This window comes from Nerophis lumbriciformis, linkage group LG09 (assembly GCF_033978685.3).
Source record: "Nerophis lumbriciformis linkage group LG09, RoL_Nlum_v2.1, whole genome shotgun sequence".
Taxonomy (NCBI): domain Eukaryota; kingdom Metazoa; phylum Chordata; class Actinopteri; order Syngnathiformes; family Syngnathidae; genus Nerophis; species Nerophis lumbriciformis.
This window is the reverse complement of record NC_084556.2, coordinates 2533347-2548212: the sequence shown is the minus strand read 5'-3', so window position 1 is coordinate 2548212 and position 14866 is coordinate 2533347. Positions and strand designations below refer to the sequence as shown.

The window sequence follows — 14866 nt, the reverse complement described above, 5'->3', positions numbered from 1 at the left end:
TTCTAACGATCCTAAGAGGATAAGATTTGATCCAAATTCGAGTCGTTCAACTTGGCGAAGGTCTGCAGTCAATGCAGTCCATCAAGGAGGTTGTGGTCATGTGAACAGGAACTGTAATAGGAACTTTCATATGTTTATAGGCGCTACGCAATAAGAACTTTTTGAGTAAAGTGGTAGAAGAACCAGTTCAATTTTTGTGCTGATTTGGAATTCTTGTTGTGAGGATACTTTTTGGCATTTTCCTTTTGAATCACCGAGTCAAAGATTGTGAAGATCGGAAGATGAAAAGAAGTACGATTTGTTCAAGGAAGAACCAATTTTATTTTGGTGCGGAATTGTTGTAAGGGCACTTTTAGACCTGGTCCTACCTAATCAAGGATTCTAACGATCCTAAGAGGATAAGATTTGATGCAAGTTTGAGTCGTTCAACTTGACGAAGGTCTGCAGTCAATGTAGTCCTCCACCAAGGAGGTTGTGGTCATGTGAACATGAACCGGAACAGGAACTTTCATATGTTTATAGGCGCTACGCAATAAGAACTTTTTGAGTAAAGTGGTAGAAGAACCAGTTCAATTTTTGTGCTGATTTGGAATTCTTGTTGTGAGGATACTTTTTGGCATTTTCCTTTTGAATCACCGAGTCAAAGATTGTGAAGATCGGAAGATGATAAGAAGTACGATTTGTTCAAGGAAGAACCAATTTTATTTTGGTGCGGAATTGTTGTTAGGGCACTTTTAGACCTGGTCCTACCTAATCAAGGATTCTAACGATCCTAAGAGGATAAGATTTGATCCAAGTTTGAGTCGTTCAACTTGGCGAAGGTCTGCAGTCAATGCAGTCCATCAAGGAGGTTGTGGTCATGGGAACAGGAACCGGAACAGGAACTTTCATATGTTTATAGAGCATTTCTAAAGATGTACAATTTGATCCAACTTTGGCCTTGGCTGAGGTCTGGCCTTCCAGTGGTCCCCACCAAAAAGTTTGAACATAAACCGACCAGGAACAGGAACTTTGCGTAAAAAGTAGGACAAAGTCAAAGAAGAATTTATCCAATTTTGGTATAGATGCGGATAAGGACTTTTTGTTGTAAGGGCACTTAGACATTTTCGTTTATTTTTATTTTTATCACCGAGTGAACTATACGAGCGACATACTGAAGAAAATTCATGCATAGGTAAAATTATTTGATGTACAATTTGGTCGAGTGACAGAACAGGGAGAAGGAGTTCAATTTGTTCATAAGCACTTTGTCTTTTGTTAACTACACAAAAACTGTTTCGCTGATTTCCGCAAAACTTGGTATATAGGTGGAACACGGGTCAAGGAAGAACAAACTCAAAATTGGTGTGGATATGATTGAAGCAGTTCAAATCGGCTTTGGTCGGTTGGAGTGACAGGAAGTTTGTGCTTTTATTTTAACAGGAACAGGAACTTGGATCTGTTTGTACGCGCTACGCAAAAACGACTTCAGCGATTTCGACCAAACTTGGCATAAAGGTGGAACATAAATTAAGGAAGACTCAATTGAATTTTGGTGCAGATACGGAATGACTACATTGAATTCTTATTGTAAGGGCACTTTTACACATTTTCCTTCTTAAACAACTAATGCATGAAATTTAGACGTAAGTAAAAGGAAGGGTCGTGTATCAAAATTGATCATTTGACCCGAAGTCGGAGTGACGTTCTAGTTACCGACGCACAGGAAATTGGGGTTTTGTTTGAACACGAACAGAACAGAAACTGCTACAATTCAAAACGTACGTTTTTTTTGAGGGTGACTCAGTTTTCTTTTTTGCCGACTACGCAAAAACGACTTGACTGATTATGACAAAACTTTGCATAAAGGTAGGACATAGGCCGAGGAAGAACAAATCAAATTTCGGTGCGGATACGCGCAAGGGTGCGCATCCGGGGGTTGTTGTCGTAAGGGCACTTTTTTAACATTTTCCTTAAACCTTTTCAGTGAATAATGCATGAACACTTTTTAAGCAGGATAAACAACAAAACATTTTAAGAGATTACCACAAAACTTTTGTGGAGGGGGGGCGGAGCACGCAGCTCAGACTATATGATAATAAAAAAAAAATTTGCGGTATTTTCGGAGATTTTCTCTAAATTTCATAGAAAGTACACAACTCAAAATCGCCCGGCCTCTGCCGAGAGACGTTCTTAGTTGCCGACCGCAACTACGACAAACACAAAGCGGTCCATCACTGTGATGAACTTCTTAAGATTCACATCTTTTTTTTTTTATGTGACGGGTAACGGAAGCGGACGACGACGAAGGAATCTACGACCAGTTTGCTGGCGGTTCAGATAGCCCTTGAGAATCTGCCGACACTGCTAGCAGCAACGCCTCCCTGCCAACCTGAAATAATAACACAGTAACAACACAAGGTGGGGCAATGACCCGATGATTCCGAACTACACGGCGGACGCGTCAACCTTCCTTTTTGTCGTCGTTTGCCGCTTTCGCAAGACAAGTCTTTGGACGCTTCCACGTCGTCAACGCAGCCTCCGATACATTCTCCTCCTCCAACCCCCCCCCCCCCCCCCCCCCCCCCATCCAAGCCCACTCCGCCACCTCTCTTCTCCAAAGCCCCTCTCAGACGTAGCAGAGGTACAGGTAGGTCTTCTCTATGCGCCAGTCAGGGGGGACGTCTTCGGGCTTGTGGCCCTTCATGTGCTTCTGCATGGCCGACAGGCTGGGGCAGTACTCCAGGCAGATGGTGCATTGGTAGGGCGAGGCGCCGTTGTGGGTGCGCAGGTGCTTGATCATGGCCGAGTAGTCCCTGGATCGCTGGTGGCACAGCTTGCACTCGAATGGCTTCTCACCTGGGGAGCCACGTGGAAGACAAGGGGACATGTTAATAAGCATGTGGAACAGGGGTATAAACACCCGGGCTGCGAATCTTCGGGGCACCACACCACACGATCCGATTCAGAACCAATTCTCGATTCAAAACGATTCCCAAGTCAAAAATGTATACTTTTCAATAACATTGGGTGCCGGTTCTATGATTAACTAAATTGCTCCATAAAATAGATAAACAGCTCTGATCAATTTCTTTTCTTTTTTAAGTGACACAGTTAGTCATATGAAGCCCTCTGGTTCTCCTGAAGATGCCCTCCCACCTCGCCTGTTTAAGGAGGTACTTGCTACTATTGGATCAAGTGTCCTTAACATTATCAATAGTAGCCTCTCTTCTGGAATAGTTCCAGTAGAGTTTAAACATGCAGTGGTAGGACCTCTACTTAAAAAACCCAGCCTCGACCCCTCTCTCCTCTCTAACTTCAGACCTATCTCTAATCTTCCATACATTTCCAAAATATTAGAGAAGGTTGTTTACAGTCAGTTGTTGCCCTTCTTAGAGGATAATGGTATCACTGAGCTGTTCCAGTCCGGTTTTAAAGCCCTCCACAGCACAGAGTCAGCGCTTCTAAAAGTTTTTAACGATATCCTCCTGTCCACTGATTCTGGTAAATATGTTGTCCTGGTGCTTTTAGATCTGTCTGCTGCGTTCCACACCGTCGACCACGCCACCTTAATCACTCGTCTTGAGAACTGTGTGGGCATTAAGGGCGCCGCCCTCAACTGGTTCCGGTCGTACCTAACCGACAGGAGTTTTTGTGTAAAAGTAGACAGTTTTATGTCGTCCACAGCTCCTTTACCACATGGGGTCCCCCAGGGCTCAATCCTTGCCCCAATTTTATTTGCGCTTTACCTTCTCCCCCTTGGTTCTATTTTTAGGAAGTACAGTATTGCATTTCATTTTTATGCCGATGATTGCCAGATTTATTTTCCCATGGCACAAAATAACACGGTTCAACGTCTTATTGACTGCCTGCACGACATCAAAGTCTGGCTTTCAGCTAACTTCCTGAGCCTAAATGAAGATAAAACAGAAGTTATGTTGTTCGGTCCAAGTCGCTCTCCCTCCCCCAACGTTGACCTCGGCACTCTGACCCCGTATCTCAGCGACTCTGTCACAAACCTGGGGGTAAAGTTTGACTCAGATTTTAAATTCGAAAAACAAATCAGCAGCGTCGTTCAAAAAAGCTTTTATCAATTACGCCAAATAGCGAAAGTGAAACCGCTTCTATCAAGACATGATCTTGAGAAATTAATCCACGCTTTTATCTCGACTTGTCTTGATTATTGTAATGCCCTGTATGTTGGCATTAGCCAGGCCTCCCTCGCCCGCCTGCAGCTCGTGCAGAACTCTGCTGCTCGTCTGCTAACACAGACCCGCAGACGTGAGCACATCACCCCTATTTTAGCGTCCCTTCACTGGCTCCCTGTGCGTTACCGAATACATTTTAAACTCCTTTTATTTGTTTTTAAATGTCTAAACAACCTCGCGCCAACCTATCTCTCCGACCTCCTTCAGCCTTACTGCCCCACCCGATCCTTAAGATCAGCCGATCAGCTGCTGTTGACGGTCCCTGACACAAGGCTGAAGCTTAGAGGTGACAGAGCTTTCGCCGTTGCTGCTCCCAAGCTCTGGAACGACCTACCCCTGAGTGTTAGACAAGCCTCCTCTCTTCCTGTTTTTAAATCTCTCTTAAAAACATACTTTTATTCCATGGCTTTTAACACTGAGTGATATCCATCCTGCAATGGCGCCCCATAATACACCTGCTGTGATCCTGTTTTTATGTTTTTATGTTTTTATTAATTCTATTTTAATTATTTATTTTCTATCGTGTTCTGTTTGTGTTGTGTTGTGTTTGCTCGGTACTCGTTTTATCTTTTAACCTGCTCATTGTACAGCACTTTGGCTACCCCTGTGGTAAATTTTAAATGTGCTCTATAAATAAAGTTGATTTGATTTGATTTGAATTTCGATATTACTTAAAAGAAAACGAAAAAATTACTTAAATAATGATGGATACTTGTGACTTTACCAAAAAGTAATTGAACTGCAAACATCCATCCATCCATCCATTTTTTCTACCGCTTATTCCCTTTGGGGTCGCTGGAGCCTATCTCAGCTACAATCGGGCGGAAGGCGGGGTACACCCTGGACAAGTCGCCACCTCATCGCAGGGCCAACACAGATAGACAGACAACAAATACATAAATACACCGGAAAAATGTGTTATGGACATAACATGTTTTTCCTGTGTTTTTATAACATATTTCCCTGTGTTTTTATGTGTACCGTATTTTCCGCACTATTAGCCGCACCTAAAAACCACAAATTTACTCAAAAGCTGACAGTGCGGCTTTTAACCCGGTGCGCTTTATATATGGATTAATATTACGATTCATTTTCATAAAGTTTCGATCTCGCAACTTCGGTAAACAGCCGCCATCTTTTTTCCCGGTAGAACAGGAAGCGCTTCTTCTTCTACGCAAGCAACCGCCAAGGTAAGCACCCGCCCCCATAGAACAGGAAGCGCTTCTTCTTCTACTGTAAGCAACCACCCGCCCGCGTAGAAGAAGAAAAAGCGCGCGGATATCACCGTACGTTTCATTTCCTTTGTGTGTTTACATCTGTAAAGACCACAAAATGGCTCCTACTAAGCGTCAGGGATCCGGTTCATGAAAAGACGCAATCTCTCCATCCGGGAATGAGAAGTCATCCTTCACTGTGGTTCTAGCTTGCCATGCTAATGGCCAGAAACTTCCACCCATGGTGATATTCAAAAGGAAGACCTTGCCAAAAGAGACCTTTCCAGCCGGCGTCATCATAAAAGCTAACTCGAAGGGATGGATGAAGAAAAGATGAGCGAGTGGTTAAGGTAAGTTTAAGTTTACGCGAAGAGGCCGGGTGGCTTTTTTCACGCAGCTCTGTCCATGTTGATATACGTATGTTTGTGATTGCACATTTGCGTACATTTTGGGAGTGAACAGAGTTGTTAGAACGCTGGTTTTTAATATATTATTAAAGTTTGACTGACCTATCTGACCTATTAGCGCAGTTAGATGCGGCTTACAACACCGGGCGGCTTATAGGTGGACAAAGTTTTGAAATATGCCGTTCATTGAAGGCGCGGCTTTTAACCCAGGGCGCCTTATGGTGCGGAAAATACGGTATTCATAAATACATAAAAACACAGGAAAAATGTGTCATGCACATAACATGTTTTTCCTGTGTTTTTATATATTTCCTTAACATATTTTTCTGCGTTTTTATGTATTTTTATAACATATTTCTTGTAATTTTGTGTATATACTTACATAAAATTTTGGAAATGACATGTTTTTCCTGTGTTTTTATATATTTACATAAGATATTTTTCTTGTATTTTCGTATACTTCCATAACATATTGTCCCCGTGTTTTTATGTATATCCATACATAAAAACACAAGAAAACTTTGCTATGGAAATAAAAATGTTCCTGTGTTTTTCTATTTCTCCATAACATATTTTTACTGTGTTTTTATTTATGGGAATACACAAACATCATTATTTTGAATTTAATTACAAAGGAAAGTAACAAGGTAAAATATCTGGCATATGCCATTGAGAGACGTTTCATGAGAGCAGAGTGATGAATAAATAAATGATAAATGGGTTATACTTGTATAGCGCTTTTCTACCTTCAAGGTACTCAAAGCGCTTTGACAGTATTTCCACATTCACCCATTCACACACACATTCACACACTGATGGCGGGAGCTTGCCATGCAAGAGATATATATATCGTGTATCGCAATATGGCCTTAAAATATCGCAATATTAAAAAAAGTTCAATGATGCCATTTCTGTTTGTCATGTATAATTTTGTCTATTTTGTGTTTATCCTTGAATAAACAGGTCAGTTTCTTGTTACCAACCATTGTGTATTATTCAAACTCCCCTAATTCAGCTGGCTAGTTGTTATCAAGAGTACTAAAACCCTTTTCAACATGATTCTGACAACTAAGTAGGCTAAATAACTTTAAACTTTAATACATGCTCGGATAGGCCAGTATCGGTCAGTATCGGTATCGGTCAGTATCGGTATCGGATCGGAAGTGCAAAAACAATATCGGTATCGGATCGGAAGTGCAAAAACCTGGATCGGGACATCCCTAAGTAAGACCATAATAACGTTTTTTTTTTTATTAAATGTGCTTTTCATGATGGTATCCTTACATCACACTCAAATTTATAAGCGCAGGCCTAAATTTACCCCACGCCTTTTGGTAAGCGCAGGAGTGAGAAGAGGTTTTAAATTAGTCGACAAAAACGGCGTCGACGTATTTACGTAATCGATGACGTCGACGCGTCGTTTCAGCCTTAAATAAATCCAATTGTGTCCTCAAAATTCTACACACAATACCCAATGATGACAATGTGATTTTTTTCCAATTGTAATGTAATTTATTAATTTAATTTCATTTTGTATTTATTTTTATGGATATTTTTGCAAATGTATTCAAAATAACCAACTGAGAAAGCACAAGTACCTAAGTATGCCACCCGCGTTAGTTTTCTGAATGCGGCCATCGGTGAAAATGATTCGGTGTCTAGTCCAACTCATCGATCAACCAGGAGGCGGATCCATGTCGTCAAATCATACATCAAAGAGCAGAACACGTTTAAAATCAACAACGCCCCGCCGAGCTAACCTCGCTAACGATCCGCGCACTCCGGCGTAAGTCAGACATGTAAATGGCGACCTTTTGCCGGTGGCATTTGAGACGGGCTGTCGGAAGCCGTCAGGCCCCGACGGGCGGCGTCGCCCTCCCCCTGTTTGACCTTGACCCCGCCCTGCAGCCAATAAACGCAGACAGCTGTTGATATTGATAACCAGACTGTAAACAAGGTGGCCTCACGTAAGCGGCCAATAATGAATTGCAAATGCACCCCCGTGTCTCCGGCACAGGTATTGATCCGCCATTGGCAGTGGTCCGTACAAAAGGGGGGGCAGGGGGGGCGTCAATGATCCAATGATCCATCAAGCTGCTCTCTTTTATGTGAGGTGGCCTTTTGACGGCGAGCTTGTCACTTGCTCTCGTTATCTGCCGTCGCTCTTACGGCTTAACGCGAACCCCCCCCCCCCCCCCCCCCCCCCCCCTCCCCTGGATGTAGAGGGGGGGCGTTGGCGGGAGCCAATTATTGGACGGGCTGCCTTGATAGTGTGGCTTAACAGCTGCCTTATTGAAAGGGAGATGGGAGCTGTGCCGTGTGAATTAGAGAGGAAATGGCGAGGAAAAGCATAAAGCCGCGGCCGCCCCGCGCCATCCTGGTGGGCTTCTCGCTCCGTCTTCTTGGGGCCCGCCAGCTTATCACTGTGTCAACATCTTTATGGGGCTCTAAATATACTGGGATCAATAGGCAGTCTTTGGAGACATTCATTTACTGTAGCGCGGCAACAAAGATATGCATCTGCTGTGTGTGTGTGTGTGTGTGTGTGTGTGTGTGTGTGTGTGTGTGTGTGCGGACCCTCCACCGCTCCATATGCTGCAACAATGTGTTCCTGTTCCTAATGAATGCAGTGGGAGGCAAAAAAACAAAAAAAAAGCAGCTCATTTACACACAACATTAGCCACACCTGCACCTTCTAATAGCATCCAATACGAGAGAACTTGGCCTTCACAAAGACAATGCACGGGGTGTAGAGCACCACCACGTACACCACCGGGGCCCGCCGCGATTGTTTACAATGACCATGTTTGTCTTGTACTCATTTTTTTATTGATTCCTCGCTGGTATTTGAGATTTTTTTTAGACCGTCTTGCAGGACGACAATAAAAGACGATATATTTTTAAAGGAAGGTGATTGAATTATTTTTAATTTAATTACAAAGGAAAGTAATAATGTGTTATTGCACTTGAAAAAAAAAAAAAGGTAAAATATCTGGCATGTGCAATTGAGAGACGTTTCATGAGAGCAGAGTGTGATGATTTTTTATAATATAAATACATACATAAAAACAAACATTGCTATACATTTTTTTTTAAATTGAATATGAATTAAGGAAACTGTAGAAAAATAATATGCATCTTTACCCAGTTTTGCACCAAAATTACACAAAACTTGTTTACTACTTTTCGCACCATCCTGCTCGCTGTCACATATGTCATTATTAAGGGAAATTATTATTGCATTACTTTAAAAAAACAACTTTAAATATCTGGCACATGCAGTTAAGATGTTTCATGAGAGCAGAGTGTGATATATTTTATGATATAAACACATAAATAAATATTGTTATAAAAAAGTTTTTTGTTGAATATAAATTAAGGAAACCGTGGGAAAATAATATGCATCTTTACCCAGTTTTGCACCAAAATTACACAAAACTTGTTTACTACTTTTCGCACCATCCTGCTCGCTATCACATATGTCATTACTAAGGGAAATTATTATTGCATTACCTCAAAAAAATAAAATAAAAAAATAAAAAAAATTAGATATCTGGCATATGTAGTTAAGATGTTTCATGAGAGCAGAGTGTGATATATTTTATAATATAAATACATAAATAAATATTGCTATAAAAATGTTTTTTGTTGAATATAAATTAAGGAAACTGTAGAAAAATAATATGCATCTTTACCCAGTTTTGCACCAAAATTACACAAAACTTGTTTACTACTTTTCGCACCATCCTGCTCGCTGTCACATATGTCATTATTAAGGGAAATTATTATTGCATTACTTTAAAAAAACAACTTTAAATATCTGGCACATGCAGTTAAGATGTTTCATGAGAGCAGAGTGTGATATATTTTATGATATAAACACATAAATAAATATTGCTATAAAAAAGTTTTTTGTTGAATATAAATTAAGGAAACCGTGGGAAAATAATATGCATCTTTACCCAGTTTTGCACCAAAATTACACAAAACTTGTTTACTACTTTTCGCACCATCCTGCTCGCTATCACATATGTCATTACTAAGGGAAATTATTATTGCATTACCTCAAAAAAAAAAAAAAAATAAATAAAAAAAATTAAATATCTGGCATATGTAGTTAAGATGTTTCATGAGAGCAGAGTGTGATATATTTTATAATATAAATACATAAATAAATATTGCTATAAAAATGTTTTTTGTTGAATATAAATTAAGGAAACTGTAGAAAAATAATATGCATCTTTACCCAGTTTTGCACCAAAATTACACAAAACTTGTTTACTACTTTTCGCACCATCCTGCTCGCTGTCACATATGTCATTATTAAGGGAAATTATTATTGCATTACTTTAAAAAAACAACTTTAAATATCTGGCACATGCAGTTAAGATGTTTCATGAGAGCAGAGTGTGATATATTTTATGATATAAACACATAAATAAATATTGCTATAAAAAAGTTTTTTGTTGAATATAAATTAAGGAAACCGTGGGAAAATAATATGCATCTTTACCCAGTTTTGCACCAAAATTACACAAAACTTGTTTACTACTTTTCGCACCATCCTGCTCGCTATCACATATGTCATTACTAAGGGAAATTATTATTGCATTACCTCAAAAAAAAAAAAAATAAAAATAAAAAAAATTAAATATCTGGCATATGTAGTTAAGATGTTTCATGAGAGCAGAGTGTGATATATTTTATAATATAAATACATAAATAAATATTGCTATAAAAATGTTTTTTGTTGAATATAAATTAAGGAAACTGTAGAAAAATAATATGCATCTTTACCCAGTTTTGCACCAAAATTACACAAAACTTGTTTACTACTTTTCGCACCATCCTGCTCGCTGTCACATATGTCATTATTAAGGGAAATTATTATTGCATTACTTTAAAAAAACAACTTTAAATATCTGGCACATGCAGTTAAGATGTTTCATGAGAGCAGAGTGTGATATATTTTATGATATAAACACATAAATAAATATTGCTATAAAAAAGTTTTTTGTTGAATATAAATTAAGGAAACCGTGGGAAAATAATATGCATCTTTACCCAGTTTTGCACCAAAATTACACAAAACTTGTTTACTACTTTTCGCACCATCCTGCTCGCTATCACATATGTCATTACTAAGGGAAATTATTATTGCATTACCTCAAAAAAAAAAAAAAAATAAATAAAAAAAATTAAATATCTGGCATATGTAGTTAAGATGTTTCATGAGAGCAGAGTGTGATATATTTTATAATATAAATACATAAATAAATATTGCTATAAAAATGTTTTTTGTTGAATATAAATTAAGGAAACTGTAGAAAAATAATATGCATCTTTACCCAGTTTTGCACCAAAATTACACAAAACTTGTTTACTACTTTTCGCACCATCCTGCTCGCTGTCACATATGTCATTATTAAGGGAAATTATTATTGCATTACTTTAAAAAAACAACTTTAAATATCTGGCACATGCAGTTAAGATGTTTCATGAGAGCAGAGTGTGATATATTTTATGATATAAACACATAAATAAATATTGCTATAAAAAAGTTTTTTGTTGAATATAAATTAAGGAAACCGTGGGAAAATAATATGCATCTTTACCCAGTTTTGCACCAAAATTACACAAAACTTGTTTACTACTTTTCGCACCATCCTGCTCGCTATCACATATGTCATTACTAAGGGAAATTATTATTGCATTACCTCAAAAAAAAAAAAAATAAAAATAAAAAAAATTAAATATCTGGCATATGTAGTTAAGATGTTTCATGAGAGCAGAGTGTGATATATTTTATAATATAAATACATAAATAAATATTGCTATAAAAATGTTTTTTGTTGAATATAAATTAAGGAAACTGTAGAAAAATAATATGCATCTTTACCCAGTTTTGCACCAAAATTACACAAAACTTGTTTACTACTTTTCGCACCATCCTGCTCGCTGTCACATATGTCATTATTAAGGGAAATTATTATTGCATTACTTTAAAAAAACAACTTTAAATATCTGGCACATGCAGTTAAGATGTTTCATGAGAGCAGAGTGTGATATATTTTATGATATAAACACATAAATAAATATTGCTATAAAAAAGTTTTTTGTTGAATATAAATTAAGGAAACCGTGGGAAAATAATATGCATCTTTACCCAGTTTTGCACCAAAATTACACAAAACTTGTTTACTACTTTTCGCACCATCCTGCTCGCTATCACATATGTCACTACTAAGGGAAATTATTATTGCATTACCTCAAAAAAATAAAATAAATAAATAAAAAAAATTAAATATCTGGCATATGTAGTTAAGATGTTTCATGAGAGCAGAGTGTGATATATTTTATAATATAAATACATAAATAAATATTGCTATAAAAATGTTTTTTGTTGAATATAAATTAAGGAAACCGTGGGAAAATAATATGCATCGTTACCCAGTTTTGCACCAAAATTACACAAAACTTGTTTACTACTTTTCGCACCATCCTGCTCGCTATCACATATGTCACTACTAAGGGAAATTATTATTGCATTACCTCAAAAAAAAAAAAAAATTAAATATCTGGCATATGTAGTTAAGATGTTTCATGAGAGCAGAGTGTGATATATTTTATAATATAAATACATAAATAAATATTGCTATAAAAATGTTTTTTGTTGAATATAAATTAAGGAAACTGTAGAAAAATAATATGCATCTTTACCCAGTTTTGCATCAAAATTACACAAAACTTGTTTACTACTTTTCGCACCATCCTGCTCGCTGTCACATATGTCATTACTAAGGGAAATTATTATTGCATTACTTTAAAAAAAATACTTCAAATATCTGGCATATACAGTTAAGATGTTTCATGAGAGCAGAGTGTGATATATTTTATGATATAAACACATAAATAAATATTGCTATAAAAAAGTTTTTTGTTGAATATAAATTAAGGAAACCGTGGGAAAATAATATGCATCTTTACCCAGTTTTGCACCAAAATTACACAAAACTTGTTTACTACTTTTCGCACCATCCTGCTCGCTATCACATATGTCACTACTAAGGGAAATTATTATTGCATTACCTCAAAAAAATAAAATAAAAAAATAAAAAAAATTAAATATCTGGCATATGTAGTTAAGATGTTTCATGAGAGCAGAGTGTGATATATTTTATAATATAAATACATAAATAAATATTGCTATAAAAATGTTTTTTGTTGAATATAAATTAAGGAAACTGTAGACAAATAATATGCATCTTTACCCAGTTTTGCCCCTAAATTACACAAAACTTGTTAACTACTTTTTACACCATCCTGCTCGCTATCACACATGTCATTACTAAGGGAAGTTATTATTGCATTACTTTAAGAAAAAAAAAAAAAATCAAATATCTAAGATGTTTCATGAGAGCAGAGTGTGATATATTTTATAATATAAATACATAAATAAATATTGCTATAAAAATGTTTTTTGTTGACTATGAATTAAGGAGACCGTGGGAAAATAATATGCATCTTTACCCAATTTTGCACCAAAATTATACAAAACTTGTTTACTACTTTTCGCACCATCCTGCTCGCTATCACACGAGCAAATGGCACTGATCACATTTATCATTATTAATACCTTTCTGTGGGATGCACTGTTTGGAAAATTACTTTTGAAAACAAAATTAACTATAGTTATTTGTTAATTAAATTGCAATTTGAATGATCTTTTAATACATGTAATTCAGTGCTAAGGTAAGTTATTATTGCATGACTTAAAACAAAACAAAACAAAAACTTCAAATATATATATGCAGTTGAGATGTTTCATGAGAGCAGAGTGTGTGTGTGTGTGCGCCTTTAAAAGGCGGTGCCTGTTGCCAAGTGACATGTAACGTCAGCGCCCAGCATTAGCTCAGTTGTGTTTGTTAGCTAAGAAGCGGCAGGTTTTTTTTGTGTTTTTGTTTTGTCGCTGATGGCATTTTGTTGGATCTTTTCACCGTCCTGTGTTAATGAATAAAGATATAGCATGTGCTTTGATGGCTGTCTTATATTATTGTCCGCAAACAGGGTAATGTTTGGATTGCATGCTTGTCACTTCACTAATTGATTTGTTCCCATGTATGTGTGTGTGTGTGTGCTTAGCCCACGCGTTGTTTGCTGTGTGATGTTGCCTCCTTCTATTTGATATCAAGTTGATGTTAGTGTGGTGCTGCTTGTTGCTTTTATGAGTAAAACGATATTTTGTTACGCCGTTACTGATTGGTTTGATGTCACGTGTAACACTACTTTGATGTGGTTGTACGTCAACTTGAGAGCGTCGGAAGCACAGCAAGTTCAATACAGGAAGTAACTTTTTACTCATAAAAGCTACAAGCAGCACCACACTAACATCAACTTGATATCAAATAGAAGGAGGCAACATCACACAGCAAACAACACACGTACACACTACTACTACTACGAGGGAATAATGAACAATAAATCAATGATTGAAGTGTCAAGCTTGCAATCCTACAATACGCTGTTTGTGGACAAGGAGACTCCAGCCATCCAGCCATTTTCTACCGCTTGTCCCTCTCCACGGAAGCATATTTAATCTCTTTATTAACGAGCGCTAACACAATACAGTGATTTAACAGAGCTGCCGTCACTGTCCGCAAACTGCGAGTGCAAGATAATAAACACAGCTGAGTTAATGCTGCTCTTTCTGGGCGCTGACGTCACACGTCAATTAGCAACAGGCACACTCTGCTCTCATGAAACATCTCAACTGGATATGCCAGATATTTGAATTTTTTATTTTTTAAAGTAATGCAATAATAACTTCCCCTAGTAATGAATTACATTTATTAAAGAATAATTCCATTTGTAATTCAATTACTTTTTCGGTAAAGTAACGTATAACTATAGTTAATTTTCCATCAGTGCCATTTGTTTGTTTGATAGCGAGCAGGATGGTGCGAAAAGTAGTAAACACGTTTTGTATAATTTTGGTGCAAAACTGGGTAAAGATGCATATTATTTTCCCACGGTCTCCTTAATTTATAGTCGACAAAAA

At 37.4% G+C, this 14866-nt stretch overlaps 1 protein-coding gene across 3 annotated transcripts in view; it reads right to left on the bottom strand.

Moving 5' to 3' along the window:
* Positions 1 to 2583: 2583 nt before the first annotated feature.
* The window catches only part of zbtb16a (zinc finger and BTB domain containing 16a), a 485240-nt gene continuing 472957 nt past the window's right edge, over positions 2584 to 14866 (bottom strand). For all 3 annotated transcript variants that reach the window (XM_061962821.2, XM_061962820.2, XM_061962822.2), the window contains exon 7: positions 2584 to 2838. In XM_061962821.2, the coding sequence (XP_061818805.2) occupies positions 2609 to 2838 (230 nt within the window). In that variant the 3' untranslated portion in view covers positions 2584 to 2608. The remainder of the gene's footprint in view (positions 2839 to 14866) is intronic.